The 17,570-nt window shown below is 46.6% G+C and overlaps 1 protein-coding gene across 3 annotated transcripts in view; it reads right to left on the minus strand.

Annotated features, from left to right (window-relative positions):
* Nucleotides 1–230: 230 nt before the first annotated feature.
* The window catches only part of MTCH2 (mitochondrial carrier 2), a 45,835-nt gene continuing 28,495 nt past the window's right edge, over nt 231–17,570 (minus strand). For all 3 annotated transcript variants that reach the window (XM_029582076.1, XM_029582077.1, XM_029582078.1), the window contains 8 exons: nt 17,470–17,527; nt 16,466–16,517; nt 15,278–15,337; nt 13,400–13,493; nt 12,409–12,456; nt 11,064–11,131; nt 5,113–5,188; nt 231–4,574 (listed from right to left, as the gene is read on the minus strand). In XM_029582076.1, the coding sequence (XP_029437936.1) occupies nt 4,488–4,574; nt 5,113–5,188; nt 11,064–11,131; nt 12,409–12,456; nt 13,400–13,493; nt 15,278–15,337; nt 16,466–16,517; nt 17,470–17,527 (543 nt within the window). In that variant the 3' untranslated portion in view covers nt 231–4,487. The remainder of the gene's footprint in view (nt 4,575–5,112; nt 5,189–11,063; nt 11,132–12,408; nt 12,457–13,399; nt 13,494–15,277; nt 15,338–16,465; nt 16,518–17,469; nt 17,528–17,570) is intronic.

Below are 17,570 nucleotides of genomic sequence, written 5' to 3' on the forward strand. Positions count from 1 at the left end.
ATCTGTGCAGCTTGTTATGAAGTGGAATATAAATACTGAGCGTACACTGCTGTATAGCACTGTTTACCAATCTGATGTATCATTTTGTACCAGGACCATGCCAAGATTCCAAGGGCACCATGGCTCTCATCCCTTACAGCTGCTGTCAACATGCACTCTCTCCTCCCACTACCAGCCACCATCACCATACTGCAGTCCGGAAAGACAGGAAAGGATCCAGGTACACATGGAAAAGGTCTGCAAAATATTTATTTTGTTTTTCAAATGACAATCTTTCAAAATTGAAAACCTTTGGTTAAATTGTGTATATTAATATAAAACTGACACTCAAGTTCTGCAAATGCATTACTGAATCTTAATCTCATAAACTCTGCCACACAATTCCCTCTCTTGCTGCAGAATCAGGCCAGGATCTTTGATTCTGCACTTTTTTTTCCTGCTTTAGCTCAAGTGTGCAAGGGCAGGATGGCACTAGGGCACACTGCAGTATAATTCTGTATACTGTGGCACTTTCATTGGCTAAAATCACAAGTATAGTTCAGGCCATGGGGCGAGGATGGTCCCTTCTTGGCCTTTTGGCTGAGATTGAAAACTTGCATAAGAAAGGGATTTGGAGATGTAGGTTAGTATCCTGCCACCACACCATGAAGATTAAACCGCCCATAAAAAAAAAAAAAAAAAAAAATAGTACATGCAGAAGGCTGGGAGGTTACATAGGACTGAATAATCTACATCCTATGACGCTGTCGGGCACCAGTGCTGAGCGCTGCAGCCAGCCCTCATTAATCCTCATTAATCCTCTTATTACAGAATTTATCAATGGTTTGTTGCAGCGCACACATTGCTCCAGATTTCTCAGTGACTGCAGCTCAGTTATTTAATGGGAAAAACAGCGGTGCTAAAGAGGGAGTATGTAAGTGCGCGGACGCACGATGTGACCTGTGAGAACGGAGGGTTTGGCTTACGTTCTTGCTCTCCTTGGTCAGGTTATTTTGTTTCCCCACTGCTTAGGTCTGGTAGAGCTTTAAAAACGATAAGGGGTAGGGAGTGTGCACACCTTGGATTCTTGGCCAACTTTGCCCCCTTGTTCCGTGTTTCTGCCTCCGAGAATAAAATATTAGCGATGTGGTAAACGAGTGCCGTATCCCGCAGCGGTCAGTTTTCTGGGAGAAAGGCATAAAGCAGAGCCATAATCTCCAATCACCCCTCCCTCTGGGGCTGAAAATGCCATATAAAAGCAGAGGTCTGACTGCTGTCCTAAACATGGTGCTGTGCACTTTGGCAAAACACAGATAACATTGCTAGGGATCAGAGAGAGACGCATAATAAAAAGACAGCATCAAGTTGAAACGGGCGTTTTTATTTCATCATAAAAGAATCTAGGTTCCCAGAGGATGCCCTGGGAGGCGTACAGTCAGAAAGGCAGGCTGAATACAGGCAATCGGGGGGTGGGCTGATCCAATCACCTACCTGAACAGTACTTAAAGAAGCCTCTCCTAAGTCCCATAGTACTGTAACCCAGTAGGGGCTGTTCCGATGGAACAAGCCCAGGCCAAAAGCCCCACCCCCCGCCTATTCTGAAGTTACCGGAGAAGAACAATCCAGAAAGAAATCAGACAGCAGAGACAGCTTAATCTTTGGAAAGACAGCAATGCCGCATCCATGGCAACAGCATCTCTCTACTGTCTTAGGGAAAAGAAGCATCTCAGACAGCAGGAGGATTAGGTAAACAAGTCACATCTCCTGCAAGACGGTGGGGTTACAGAGTGGGCCACAGCAATATTCATACAGTGTGAGCACCAGCTAGGACAGTGGTTCCCCAACCTGGCCTGGGGGAACCCCCAGGCTACCCACAATGAATATGCACGAGATAAATGTGCATGCAAATCCATCTCATGTCTAGATCCTGAAGACGCACTAGGTACGGGGTCCCCTAGGTCAGATCTGGGAACCTCTGAGCTAGGAAACATCCACACCCCAGCCTGCTGGCCTAACCCCTATGCAGACATCAGAAATCGACAAATAATGCTGACATTACCAAGCAACAGGTTACCCAGGAATGCGAGTTTACCTGCTCCCTGTCCCCTAGTGTTCACCTGCCTACAAGATGAGGACTGGCACCAGCATGGGCCTCACCCCACAACAGTGCATGTCCTTACTTCCTGCTCCCCTCTTCCATGCTCTGGCTGGTCTGCTTGCAGATGAGAGCACAGAAAGCCTCAAGCTCAGGAAAGGATCAAGGTACAATTGTCTTTGTTTCACACCAGGAAGATAGGTACCAAGAAATGGCCTCACAAGTTAACAGGAAGGAGAATGAGAGAGACCATGAAGAAATGTACAATTTTCCGTTGTCCGTGTGGTCAGCAGGCTCCAGACCTGCATCTGTAGATTTCCTCATGAAGAAGTGACCCTATTTACAAGCTATTAAGCCCTTTGTTAACCATTAGCAGATGTATTTATTTTTTAGCTGAAACTAGATAACATTCAGATAGAGCAAACATTAAGAGTAATTAGCACGCGGTTGTTGGATTTAACCCCGCTCTAATACATTCCAAGCAGTCTGCTGTGCATGCAGGATTCTTTGCTCCGACGCTATCATGGCAGCTTGCCACCCAGCGCTGACAAGGGCTCACTGCCTCTCCTGCTGTGAAATCAGATTAAGAAACACAACAGCTTTCTACCCAAACGCTGAACTGAAACGTGCACAGAATTTACTATTTCGAGATAATATTCCAATTCAAAACACCACTTTGTTGCGAAGCCCTGCCATTATATTCCTGTATAAAAAGAAATACCCCACTCTGATAGAATTTGGACCGCAGATGGTTATGTAGAAATACAAATTACTGTGCTAGGAACAGTTATGGTGATAAAAGGCAGTGAGGTCCTCATACACGGCTACTGAAATTGCAATGCACCTGTAATCACAGAGCTCACTGCCCAAATTCAGAAGTTTTATCAATGCAGCTCTTTTCCTATCAATAAACAATATCAGTCTATGGCTGACCTGACGCATGGGCCCACCTTTCGGGGGGGGGGGGGGGGGGGGGGGGGGGCGCCACCATTCTCAACCCATCCACATTTTCAGGACCTGCAGGAAAAGAGCTCCTGCACAGGGAAGTTTTTTTTTTTTTTTAAATTTAATTTATAAAAATATTTGGGCAGTGAGCTCTCATGCTGACCGTGGGGCATGGATTGCAGCTGCATTGCTATTTCAATAGCCACCTGACTGCTTTTTTTGTCTCCATTGTCATGCCAGGAATAATCATTTGTGTTTCTATATAACCAAGCATTGTCCGAATTCTATCACAAAGTGGTTTACCTATTTCTTTATACATTACATTCCACTTTGTTTGTGGTATTATTACATTCCTCTACACATCACTTTGTCTGGTTTCCAAAAAGCGCACCTTTTGCCAAGACTCTGTTTTGTTCCTAAACTCTGGCACAGGAAAGAGGGCCTCGCTCAGTCAGAATCAGGTCACGGAGGCCCATTCCATTTCCCCAGGTTTGTAACAGAGGTGCATCCGAGAGCAGCGGACATGGCCGACACGGACCATGCTCTGCTGCAGAGTTGGCACTGGAGCATTAGAAAGGAATGTACTAATTACATAACTGCACACACACACCTCCTCGCTCCTTTCCCTTCACTGTAGGGTCTGCGGTATGGGAGACAGCAGCTACCTGCTCTTCCTCTACTCCCATAGGTACAGGGGATAGGTCCTTGTCCTGTTCCTCCTCTCTTCCCACAGGGACAGCAAAAGCTCCTTGTCCTTATCACAGGAGCTCTTCCCGCAGACATAGAAAATGCATACAGTGTGCCAAGAGATGCAAGATAGCGCCTGCAGTGCCAGAGACATGTTGTGGATTATGGAGGGAGAGGGGGGGGGTGGGGGGAGTCCTCTCCTGACGATATGGGGTCACGGGGCAGGGCTCCCTACCAATAATGCCCTTCTCCCAGCAGTGCAAGGCGTCACCGGCACAGCCCATTCATCTTGTAAACCTACAGCTATGTGGAACGGGTGCTCTTAAGTTACACCAGCATGAGGGCAAGGTTGCAGCTTGCATGCTCTCCCATGTAATGAAACCACAGCTACTGAAGGTGGGTAGGCAATTTGGATTTCATTAGTGTAAAATGACAACAATAACTCCGTGCTTTGATTTAGATGGAAGGCTTTTTACTCCACTCTGTAGCTGAAAACATGGGCAAACCCTGCTGGTGCACTTTAAACCGGGGAAGCTAGAACACGATTCTTCACTAGAAACAGGAAGACAAAGCACCCCCATCGTGTTCTGTGTTGCTGTGAATTCCAACAGATAATTCGATCTTGGGAAAAAGAGAAAGTATTAAAAAAAAAAACAAAAAAAAAAAAAAACATACATCATCATAAATAGTATGTATACAAATCAACATCCTTTCCCATAATTCTGTTCCGACAAGGGCTCCTGGCACAAATTCAGAGTCGTGGTGGTGTGGTAAAGCTGGGCTAGGTAAACCGTTTCTCATCAGACACATAGCTCTTCCCTGTAGGTGCTTTCCGGAAGAACAGGCTGTTCCCTCGGCTCAGGTTTCCCTGCGGTTACAAGTAAAGTTTGCAATTAAAAAGGCGAGACATATTCTTGAGGGGTTGACGCATAGGTCGACTCAACTAACGAGAAACAAAAAAAAAAACAAAACAAAAGGACATGCTGCCACCACACCATTCCTGGACACGGTCTCTCCAGTCACGCGCCACACACCTGCTCCGTCCCTGGCCTCACCATGCCACTGCTACATGTTCCCCTCAACCTCCAAGTACACAACAGGACAACCTTCGGGAGCAACGGGGTGCATGAGGCCATTATTAAGCGGTGTGGAAACTTCTGGTCTTAACTGGGGTACTTTAGATCAGGGTATAAATGTTATTTTGTATTGCTGACAGTTTACGTTTTGCAATGCTGTAATTTATTTAACTGTTATAACTTGGAAAGAGGCAGGATATAAATGTGAAATGAAATAAACCTCTTCCTCCTGAACTGCTGCTAAACAAAAAAAACAAAAACAAAAACCTCATGAAGACAACACTTGAGGGGAGGAAGTGGTGGGGCCGAGGGCAAGCAGAAGTGAAATACCTCTCTGCTAAGTTGTTTCCAGCAGTCTAACCAGGTGCAGTATACAGGAGCATAGGGAAGACTTCCTCCAGCAAGCCTGAAAAAAACACGACGAGAAGAGAAGTGACATACAAAAGACCTTGATTGTTATATACCAGAGAAAAAAAAAAAAAAAGTCTTGAACAGGTCACAGTATACAAACTTGTAGTAATTCTTTTTTCTAAGGAGAAATTACTACTTACCTGATAATTTCCTTTTCTTTAGTACAGACAGGTGAATCCAAGACCAGTGGGTTATGCACCTCTACCAGCAGATGGAGACAGAGCAAAGCTGACATCATGGTATATATATATACCCCTGCAGTGACATCAGTTCACCAGCATTCTCTGCCAAAGCCAACTGTGGACAAACTAACAAAAAACTTGATTCCAGCACTCATCCAACAGGAAAACACCGAGCTCAGACAAAGATTGTAATAACACAAATCTAGGGACTGGACTGACACTTACCAGTACTCCCTAGAACACACTGCCACGCAGGAGGACCATAGCACAACCATTCGGCAGCTAAGGGTGGGAAGATGGAGCCATCCGTCTGTACTAAAGAAATGGAAATTATCAGGTAAGGAGTAATTTCTTCTCTCTTAGCATTCAGACAGGTGAATCCAAGACCAGTGGGATGTACCAAAGCTACTCCTGAACAGGGCGGGAAGCTGCCAGCGGTCCAGTCAAAACCGCACGTGCGAAGGCTGTGTCCTCCTGGGCCTGCATATCCAGGCGATAAAGCCTGGAAAAGGTATGCAAAGAGGACCACATCGCAGCTCGGCAAATGTCGATGGGAGACAACAATCTAACCTTCACCCATGACACTGCCTGAGCCCTAGTGGAATGAGCCCTAACCTGACTAGACAACGGCTGCTCAGCATCCACTTGCACGGCCATGACTACCTCCTTAATCCAGTGGGCTAATGTAGCCTGCAACATAGGCTCACCCTATTTACACCCACCATGGAGTATAAACGGCCGAGCCGTCTTCCCTAGAGGTTCAGAAACCTCTAAATACCTCCAAGATATGCCTCTTGACATCCAAGGGCCATAACAGGTGATATTCCTCCAAATCTCTTATCCTGTCCAGAGATGGCAGGAAAATAGACCAATTCAAGTGAAAATCCGAAACCACTTTTGGCAAAAAGGAAGGAATAGTATGCAGCTGTATCACCCCTGGAGTCACACATAGAAACGGCTTCCCGCAAGACAAGGCCAGTAGTTCGGATACTCAATGCGCAGAACAAATTGCCACAAGAAACACTGTTTTAAAAGCCTAACCACAAGGAAAGGCTACACATCGGTCGAAAAGTAGAGCCTGCTAAAAAAAAAAAAATAAAAAATCCAAAACTAGATTAAGATGCTACAAGGGCGGATGAAGATGCTTCACTCCTTTCAAGAAACGGGTCACATCCGGATGAGCCGACAAAGGCCTACCAACCATTCACCTGACCTAGGAAACAGGTAAGAGCTGCCACCTGTACCTTTCATGAATTAAGGGCTAACCCTTTATTCAATTCATCCTGCAAAAATTCCAAAATGAGCAAACTCTTAACCGAACAAGGAAGAACCCCTTGATCTTCTCACCAAGCCTCAAAACACTCACCAAACCCTCATATAGGTTAAGGAAGTGGAGAACTTTCTTGCTCATAGAAAGGTGGAAATCACTGCAGTAGAACATCCGCACTTCAGCAATCGAAACCTCTCAAAGGCCATACTGTAAGACAAAATAGAGTCGGATTTTCATGAAGAGCAGGACTCTGCCGTAGCAGATCCCTGTGCGCTAGAAACTGGAGGGGAGAGTTCACTAGGAGCCTTCGCAAATCTGTATACCACAGTCTTCTGGGCCAATCTTGTGCCACCAGAAGCACTATCCTCCTGTGACTCTCGATCTTCCAAATTATTCTGCCCAACATGGGCTATGGGGGAAAGGCAAACAACAGCTTGTCCTGCGAAAGGCAGCTTGTCCTCGCCAGTAGGTCCATAAACGGAAGGCCCCAGCGATCCACTATTAGCTGACATGCCTCAGTTGACAATTCCCATTCTTCTGGCTCCAGACTCTGTCTACTGAGAAAGTCAGCTCTTACATTGGCTATTCTTGCAATGTGCAAGGCTGAGATCTGAAGATGCAGTTCCACCCATTCCATAAGTTCGGCTATTTCCTATGCCTCTTGCTGGCTCTTGGTTCCTCCCTGCTGATTGATGTAAGTTACTGTCATCGCATTGTCCAACATTATCCGGACCGCTCGACCCTGCAATCTGTCACCAAACCGCAAGCATGTCCTAGAAGAGGTGCAAATAAGATCATATAAGGCATCAGCCCCATAAGCCAACACTGCCTCTAAGCGTTCCGCCTGCTCAGATTCCTAGGGCGAGAGTTCTCTGGCACTCTAACTGCTGCACCCATCTCAGGCTTGCTCGAAGCATAAAGTTGCTGCACATTGCAGCTTAGATGCCAGGGCAAAAACCTAAAAAATCTTCTTGGGGTGCACCTCGAGCTTCCTATCCTGGAGACTCTTCAGAGCTGCCATGCCAGCTATTGGGATGGTGGTTTTCTTTGTGACTGCTGACACAGAAGCATCCACCTTTGGCACTCAAGAGAAGAGTCTCCTCAGGCAAGGGATAAAGTTTGTCCATAGCTCTACTAACTTTAAGACCTGTCTCGGGGTATCCCACTCCTTGGTTATTAATTGCTTAACCCATCCTATGAAATGGAAAAGTCCTGGTTGGGCCCCCTAAACCCGCCATGACCGGATCTACCATGTTCTGCTCTGGCTCCTCCTGTGAAACCGCTATTCCCAGCTCCGCCAGGACATGCGGGATCTTAGGGCCCAGCTCTTTTCTCTGAAACAGGCGAACGATCTTAGCATCATCTTCCATGACAGGAATCTTCCCCGGCTCCTTCTCTTGATCACTGTTAGGAGGGGGGACACTGTGAAGCCCATCCCTCAAGGGCATCCCCTGGTCTGACTCCTCCAAGGAAAGGTCATCTGTGGTACCCCGCACCACTGGACCTTTGACTTTCCGGATCCTCGTGGCTCCTGGCATCTCTAAGCGCCTGGGCACCTTACTAGGTGGTCCCTGAGGAAGCCTGCGCCTGGGTGAGGAACTCTTTTTGGACCTAGTGGCCAGATACGCTTTGTGCAATAAAAGCATAAAATCTGGGGAAAAATAAGAAGGCCCCCTCAAATTCCTCTCCAGGGAATCAGGATCTTCACCCGACTGCTCCTCCCAGGCTTCATCGGGGTTCAAATCGGCTGGTGACCGCGCTGGCAGGAGATCCTCCCCTGCCGCTCTCTCCTCAGCATCTTTAAAGTTTTCAAAATGGCCACCGTTCCGGTGCTTAGCAGGAACGGGTCAGCCTCATCCTCCGGCGCAGCTGGCAACCTGCCAGGGTTGCGCTGCTTGATCAATGCCACAGGAGCTCCCTGCGAGGAACCCTCTCCACCGGAGAGGCAGTGGGAGCATCGGCCGGGCCTTGATCCGCAAGACTGCTCTCCACACGCCGAGCTGCGGCTCGGTGCCTGCCCGGCGCGACTGACCGCACGGCAGGCACCTATAAACAAGCAGGACCGGGAGCCGCAGTAAGAATTTGGCCTGAACGCTGTGTCCTCGGCCACCTACAGTGGTGGGGCAAGCAGCCAAAAATCAACCACTGCTTTACAATCCCTTCTAATCCTTTTTTTTTTTTTTTTTTAAATTTTACGAACAACTAGAAAAAAGGATTACTTCCCTGAAGAAGGGTGGCAGAAGCATCTCACAATCCTCCCAGAAGGGGAGGGAGCCGAACCACCAGCTGTCATCCCTGGAGCAGAAGGAGCAATTTTGGGGTCCCCAACCCCAAAGGGCCTGCCAACCCTCTGGGAGGATGACGATTCTTCTTATTATTTTTTTTTTGTTTACTCAGGTACAGAACGCAGGTTTTGCACCACCTCCATCTGCTGGGAGACAGAGAAATACTGAGGAGATGCAGGTGGCACACCGGGTTAAGCGGCAGGTCCGGTGAAACTTTCTCTGTCTCAGTGTGCTGGAAGGGAGGCAAAACCCAGGAGTCTGGACTGATCTGGGTACAGGGAAAGAGCTCAGTATTCCCACGGTCACCCACACCTCTTCAGCACGCAGCGGAATCTGACAGGCTGTGTCCAGGGGTGCGTGGACACCTTCATTCTATAACAAGATGGTGCAAGATATTGGCTGTCTCTTGACTGGGAAATGGAGAGGCCAGCCCTGCCAAGTGCTACATCCTACACTAAAAGGAGGGGTTATGTGCCTGCTCCTTACGCAGGCTTAATTAAACACGGTTTTGTAGTACGCCTGCAACACCCCCCTTATCTCAAACCTTTAAAAAGGAGAAGTATCACACAACATCTAGAATGGATTCCTATTTTATTTCTGGAATTTCACCTTGTTTCCAGTATCTCCTTAAATCATACGTTCCACTATGTCAGGAAGCGCTCCTGCTGTGCCCTGGGCATTACATAAGAACATAAGAAAATGCCACACTGGGTCAGACCAAGGGTCCATCAAGCCCAGCATCCTGTTTCCAACAGTGGCCAATCCAGGCCATAAGAACCTGGCAAGTACCCAGAAACTAAGTCTATTCCATGTAACCATTGCTAATGGCGGTGGCTATTCTCTAAGTGAACTTAATAGCAGGTAATGGACTTCTCCTCCAAGAACTTATCCAATCCTTTTTTAAACACAGCTATACTAACTGCACTAACCACATCCTCCGGCAACAAATTCCAGAGTTTAATTGTGCATTGAGTGAAGAAGAACTTTCTCCGATTAGTTTTAAATGTGCCCCATGCTAACTTCATGGAGTGCCCCCTAGTCTTTCTACTATCCGAAAGAGTAAATAACCAATTCACATCTACCCGTTCTAGACCTCTCATGATTTTAAACACCCCTATCATATCCCCCCTCAGCCGTCTCTTCTCCAAGCTGAAAAGTCCTAACCTCTTTAGTCTTTCCTCATAGGGGAGCTGTTCCATTCCCCTTATCATTTTGGTAGCCCTTCTCTGTACCTTCTCCATCGCAATTACATCTTTTTTGAGATGCGGTGACCAGAATTGTACCCAGTATTCAAGGTGCGGTCTCACCATGGAGCGATACAGAGGCATTATGACATTTTCCGTTTTATTCATCATTCCTTTTCTAATAATTCCCAACATTCTGTTTGCTTTTTTGACTGCCGCAGCACACTGAACCGACGATTTCAATGTGTTATCCACTATGACACCTAGATCTCTTTTTTGGGTTGTAGCACCTAATATGGAACCCAACATCGTGTAACTATAGCATGGGTTATTTTTTCCTATATGCATCACCTTGCACTTATCCACATTAAATTTCATCTGCCATTTGGATGCCCAATTTTCCAGTCTCACAAGGTCTTCCTGCAATTTATCACAATCTGCTTGTGATTTAACTACTCTGAACAATTTTGTGTCATCTGCAAATTTGATTATCTCACTCGTCGTATTTCTTTCCAGATCATTTATAAATATATTGAAAAGTAAGGGTCCCAATACAGATCCCTGAGGCACTCCACTGTCCACTCCCTTCCACTGAGAAAATTGTCCATTTAATCCTACTCTCTGTTTCATTATTCATTATAGGCATCCTGAAAACCAGATCCATTAGGATCTCCAAAGGAGATCTCTCAGACAGCTTGTACAGAGTCATTACCTCTTTCCTTCTGCTAGTTATACCTCTCCCAATGCACCTTAGCATCTTTTTGGCTCTGGCCACTGCCTTGTTGCACTGTTTTGTAATCTTGAGATCATCCCATGATCCCTCTCGTTGGTGCACATCAATGCTTCTCCTCCCCTAATCTGGATTTTCACACCCCAAATACATGACCCACAATCCATACAGCACAGAGTACACGAACAAAACTGAGAGAGTATAAATCAAATAACTCACCCGCAATTGTTGACAGCCATCAGATTTGAGACAAGAACAAAAGGGTAAGTCAGCATACTGGCGAAGAACTGAGAGAAAAACCAGCAAGTGCTCATTAGAAACAGCAGTGCGTAATGCCCTCAACCCCAGCTCTTCATGGCAACCCTCCAATGGCGGATCCAACCCCACGCCACATCCCAGCACTTAGTAACCAATGACACGATATGGGCTCTAAAGCGATTGCGTTAGAAACTGGCTGAGAGTGGGAGGCGACAAAGGGCAGTGGTAAATGGGGTGCACTCTACTCGCCAGGTGGCACAGGGATCAGTCCTTGGAATTGTTCCGTTCAATGTTTTCATAAATGGACACCGCAGAAGGAGTTTGGAGAAAGGTTTGTCTTTTTTGTGGATGACAGAAAAATCTGCCACACCCAGAAAGATGCGGAAAAACATGAGGAAGGATCAAGCAAAGCTCGAGGAAGGATCTAGAGTCTGGCAGCTAAGCGTGCAGTACAGTTTAAGGGGTGAAATCTTTCTGTGCACAAAACAAGAGCAAGATCTGAGGGGGTGATCGTATCTGAAGATCTGACGAAGGCCAAGCAGGTGGATAAGGCAACAGCAAAATCCAGAAAGATGCTTGGGCTGCATAGGGAGAGAAGTGTCAGCAGAAAAAACCCAAAGGGTGGTGATACTGCCCCTATATAAATCCATGGCAGAGATCTCACTTGGAATATTGTATAATTCTGGACACAGCACCTTCAAATGGAATTACTCAGCAGGATGGCTACTAAAATAGTGGCCTTTGTTCTAAAGTACATGGGGATAGCCTTAAAGATCTAAACATGGATACTTAGAGGAAACGTGGGATGGGGAGATATGAGAGACACATTTCAATAGCTCCAAGGTCTTGGTGCATAGGAAGCAGGTCTACTATTGTGGAAAGGCAGCTCATGGGATGAAGGTGAATGTGGGTGGATTCAGGAGTAATCTAAGGACATATTTCTTTACAGAACAGGTGGTGGATGCATGAACCAGCCTCCCTGTGGAGGTGGTGGAGACAAGGACAGTTTCTGGAAACGGCACTTAGGATCCGTGAGAGAATAGTAGGGATTGTAGAGCTGGGCAGATGGTCTTTCGACTGCATCCTGCTTGTGTGTGTGTCTATGTTCAGTAGGCTGGAGGCTGTGCACACTGGGCCATGTTCGCTAGCCAGAGAAAGTGCTCTCGGAACCATACACCCAACTTGCTTTCACAGAAATAAACCTATTGCTGGCATTTCAAAGTTGGTTTTTTTTTTTAATCTTCTGAAATAAACATTCAAATCCTGAAGAGAGCCTAGAAAAAAAAAAAAAAAGTGTGAAACTTACGCCTGTGACAGCTTGCGAGTATCCCTTCATCTCCCCCATACTGGACATCTGAAGGGGGAGAAAGCAAAATAAATACTGGGATGATGCTTTCATTTCATTAAGAGGCCAATATTCAAAGCCCTTTAGCCAGATAATTCACAAGCTTTTGAATACTGGGGCACATATCTGACTAACAAGTTCGTTTAGCTGGGATAGGAAAACGGCCGTTTAGAGTATGTGGCTCTTCCGGAGATGCTCAGGAAGCGATTGAAGGCCTTCTATGACCAGCTTCATTATTTGAACCTGCGTAGTTTGCTCGATTGGCTGGAATTGGTGATGGAAATACTGTAGCAGCCTTTCCGTTATTATTCCAAAGTCAATTGGCAACAACTTTTTGGCAATTACTGCAGCTCCCATCTTTGCCGATTGCTCAAGCTTAAGTCATGTGATCTGCCCCAACTGTGTATATCTACGAGCGTTTGAATGTTGATTGTCTGTTTTACATTTTATGTATGTTTTCTATTAGCTGTTGAGAATTAATGATCGAGTTGGGCACAAATTTTTCAAGAAAAGTTATACCCGGGTAAATAATTATCCAGCTATAATCCAGTCTGATTAAAGAAAAAGGGAGGTGTTCTGGGGTTAAGTTACCCAGCTTACTTGGCCCATTTTCAATTCTAACCAGGTAAGTTGGCCCCATAAAACTTTAGAGCAGCCTCAGAGTAGGTCTAAAATTATCCGGCCTTGTGTGCCACTTCAAAAAGTTGAATGCAGGCTTCCCAGCCAGATTCCCCCCACCTCCAAATCTTTTCAATAGGTAATTTAAAAATTAAAAGTTAAACTAGCTACACCGGCCTCCCCCCCCCCACTAAATCACCCTAACCCTCTCCCAGCCAACCCCGGAGCCCCTGCTTCTAGTAGCAGGATAGCGAGGATAACTTTGGCTAAAGTAGCTGGCCCCTAACCTTCCTGAGCAATGAATTCTGTATTTGGGAAGAGAAACATTTCCTACCCCATTGTCCAGTGCATAGGTATTGATGAGGTAGGCCAACATATTACAGAGCCACAAGGAAATGACATCGCCCAAGAGGCGGGGAATAACACCTCTGAAAAGCAAAAAACGCCAAGTTTAGGAGGCACAGGGAGAAACGGACGTTTCCGGCTACAGCAGTAAACAAACTGGGTAAAAAAAAAAAAAAAAAAAAGCTGCAAGTCCATTTTTCCTTGCACAGTTTCGAAATAACACCTCTTCTTCTCCTGCAGCTTCGGGGGAAGAGAAAAATATGTTTAAGCTACATGGATCTACTGGTTCTGCCCAACTCCATCCTCGGTCCAACATTAGCCTTAATTAGATGGGCGGGGGGGTCACGCTAACCTGCTTCGAGGGAAAGTTAACGAAGCATGCCTCAAAATCTTCATCTCTATCCTCCCTCGGTGATTTCTATTTTTGCTTCATCTCTATTGCTTTCTTGTAATTCAAATCCCCCCCTCCCCTCCATGCCCGGGGTCATTTCCACAGGTACGTTTCCGGAAATGGGCTTTTTGAATACTGCTCGCCCTCCGTGAAGAGGAAAGTATTTGCGTTGTACCTTTGCTTGCCTACTGCGCAAGCATTGCCTGAAGCAGGGTTGGGTCAGGGATTTGGGATTTTCAAAACTAGGTACATTGTTTTGCCTGGGGGGGAGAAAAAAAAAAAAAGAATAATCACAGCAAAACAACTCGTGTAGTTTTGGCGAGATTATTGGTGCAAACTCTGCAGGTAACAAGGAGCCAGGGAGCTTGCACCAATGTGGGCACGTTGATTCTTGCCTCCTTAGTAACTTGACATGGAAATTTTAGGGACTGAAGTACCTTGACTGATGGGAAAGGTCTGATTTTTGAAAAGCATTTAAGCCACCAGTAAATGACAGCTCCCAGATGGCTCTGGAAGCAGCCAGTTCTACAATAGTTTGGTGTCCTTGAGTCCACATGGGGTTGTGCACTTAAATGCAGCTTCCCAAGTGCTGTGTGACTGTGTATGCACCGCAAACCCTGGAAATAAACAGGAGCTGGAACCCAAACTATCCTCCACCTATAAAGAGGCAGGTACGAGCAGAAGCCTTGCCATACTGGGTCAGACCGAGGGTCCATCAAGCCCAGCATCCTGTTTTCTAATGGTGGCCAAGGCAGGTCAGAAGTACCTGGCAGGATCCCAGGAGCAGACAGATTCCAAGCTGCTTATCCCAGTCATAAGCAGGGGATATCGGTAGCGCCACCTTAAGAATGGCTTCTGGACTTTTCCTCCAGGAACTTGTCCAAACCCTTTTTAAACGCAGCTACACTACTAGCTTTCACCACGTCCTCTCGCAACAAATCTGAGAGCTTAATTACGAGTCGAGTAAAACAATATGTTCTTATTTGTTCTAAATGTACTATTTAGTAATGTCACTGCATGCCCCCTAGTCTTTGTACTGTTTGAAAGAGTAAATAATAGCCTCTATAACCAGTTTCTCTTCTTCTCCTGCTACTTGAATTTCATTTTAAATCTTATTATTCCCTCAATGTCCCCTTGCTTCTCTAACCCATCATGCCAAATAACTGTAACGGAGGACATCCATAAACCGTGCACTTCTATAACTCATTCTTCTTTCCCTGTCTTCCCAGTGGCACTGACGATATCTATGTGTGCTCGCTCGGTGATAGGCCTAACTCGGCTCACTTCTCTCACCTATATTGGGCTACTTACTGTCTCTATGTTTTGCCCCATTTGAGGTTACCTATGCCTCTGCTATGCCTTCCCCATGATTGTCAGATAAATTATCCCCCCGCCCCCCAGTTTCTTTCCATAGCCATCCAATTTTAAAAGCTTGACAAAAAGCACAATGAACAGGAGAGAATATGTGCAACTTACGCAAAAAAGCCAAGGATTCCTTCTTCCCGATAGACAGTAGCTACGGAATCATATATTCCACTATGTAGATTAATACAAAAAAAGAAAAAGGAAGAAAAAAAATATAGCAGGATTATGGCCCTATATGGAGAAATGTATTGGCAATGCTGTGGTATCTCAGCAATACTTGCTGATCTTGTTGATTAATGGCACTTACATGGACAGACAGACAGACATTTCTTTCAGATGGATTTAGCTGAATGGAAACTCAGTTTTAATTGCAAATTCCCCAACCTGTCCAATGCCCTGCTGAAAAGCAAGCACAACCCAGAAGAGCACCTTCTCCCTCCACCCCCTGGAATCAGCCCCACTTTCTCTTCCCTTCCCTCCACCCCTCTAGCACCATCATCATCTTAATCTTCCTTCTCCCCTGGCATTTTCACCTTCCTTTCCCTTCTACCCCTCTGGTAGGTCTTCACCTTCCTTGTCCAGCCACCCAGCCCCAGTCTAGCCCTTGCTATTATCTTCCCTCTCTCCCACACCCTATGGCACATTCACCTTTCCCTCCCCCCACATCCCTTGGCACATTTAGCTGTTTCTTCCCCTCCCCTGAGCCAGCACAAGTCTGAGCAGCCCTTCCCTGCTGCTGCTGCCGCCTCCTCCTCTGCCAGCTCTCGCCTCTGCAAAATTAACAGCACAAGGCCAGTGTGACTTGGCAAGAGAGAGGGAAGCAGCAGCAGACAGGCGCTGCTCTCCGACGTCCTCTGCTGGCAGGAGGACATCCTGTAGGCAAGGAAGGGAGAAAAATGGAAGACTGCCAGCACATCATCTTTTCATACCTGGCCCCAGAGCGGCGGGGCGCTGCTGGGGTAAATAGAAAAAAGGAGCAGAGAGAGAGAGTGCACACAACTTTATATATCTACCACTGTCAGAGGGCACAGTCAACTCAGGGTGGGTTATATTGGTCTGCCAAGGGTGCTACAGACCCTTGCACCGGCCCTGCTCGCGGCACGCCTGCAGGTCAGTCATGGCACACTGGTTGGGAAACAATGCTGTACACAGATCATTTATCAGCCATACCCAGCATCTGGAATCAATGCTATGAAATGTACAAAAACCATGCATAACATGTGCATGCAAAACACCGCCTGTGTTTAACCAGTACCAGCCCCTCTACCTACAGCTAAATGCACAGATCCCAGCACTTACCAATATTTGGTCTCCCGTCCAATGAACTGTACCATACACCTGAGTGTAATCACTGTGAAAGAGGAGAACGTATGGAAATATCAGCATCCAATCAGTGGGCAGCAATAAATTCATAATGGAACTAATGTGAACGCTCAGGGTCACTCATTCTGAACACTGAAAGACACCAGTGGTGCTAACTCGGGAACATTTTCTAGTGACTGCCTGCCAGAATTTTATTAACCTAACTTTATCAACACACACTGCCATTTTATGCAGAGCAGAGCTTGCTATTCTGAGATTTATCCATTGTACTCAGCGAGGCACCCTCCTGGCTGCCCTGGAAGTCTCTGGGACTAGTTTTGAGCCCAAGGACTGCCACAACAGGTTTCTCCCCACTACGCAGGCGCTCCTGCCCACTACGTGTTAGCTTAGCTCTGCTCTCTAGTTAGGCTGCAAACTCAGTCACAGAGGTACAGATGGTCTCTGGAAGTCTTCGGGTCCCTCACACTAGGTTTCAGCCAGTGAGTGCCGCTGCAGGGGCCACGCTGGCTTTCCAAGGCTGGCACAGCCAGGCACAACCTGTGTAGAAGGCCGGAGGTGCAGGTGGATGGATGCAGAGCGCCGAAATCACAAACACAGTGGCCAAGGTGTGGCCCATGCCTCGCGGAGACTGAGCCCACAGCAGCGGAGACACAGGCCTCGTCACCTCTGAAATGTTTGCCAACATGAAATTATATTTATGGATATGGCATTTTTTGGCTTGTTTTTCTGATTGCCAGTACATTCACTGACAGTTGGCAACCCTTAATGATAGCCATATGGAAAGGGTATGCGATCCAAAAACCTTTAGTGGTTAGACTGTATCAGAGGACATGTAGTGTCGGACATCCTACCAGCACCTCCAAGGCTAGTAAATGTCTCTGGTCTCCCACTCGGCAACAGGCAGCCATGCAATTCAAGTAACAGCACAAGGATGCTCCGTGAAGTGGCTGGGTAATTAGCCCAGCAGTCTGAGGACATACCATGGAATGGATGTGTAATTAGCGTTGCAGCAGAACGAGCCACCATCTCCCGAGAAGTCTGGAATAAAACCAATCAGGCTTACGCTTACAAAGTAAGAAAA

The sequence above is a fragment of the Rhinatrema bivittatum genome, chromosome 17, assembly GCF_901001135.1.
Source record: "Rhinatrema bivittatum chromosome 17, aRhiBiv1.1, whole genome shotgun sequence".
Classification (NCBI taxonomy): domain Eukaryota; kingdom Metazoa; phylum Chordata; class Amphibia; order Gymnophiona; family Rhinatrematidae; genus Rhinatrema; species Rhinatrema bivittatum.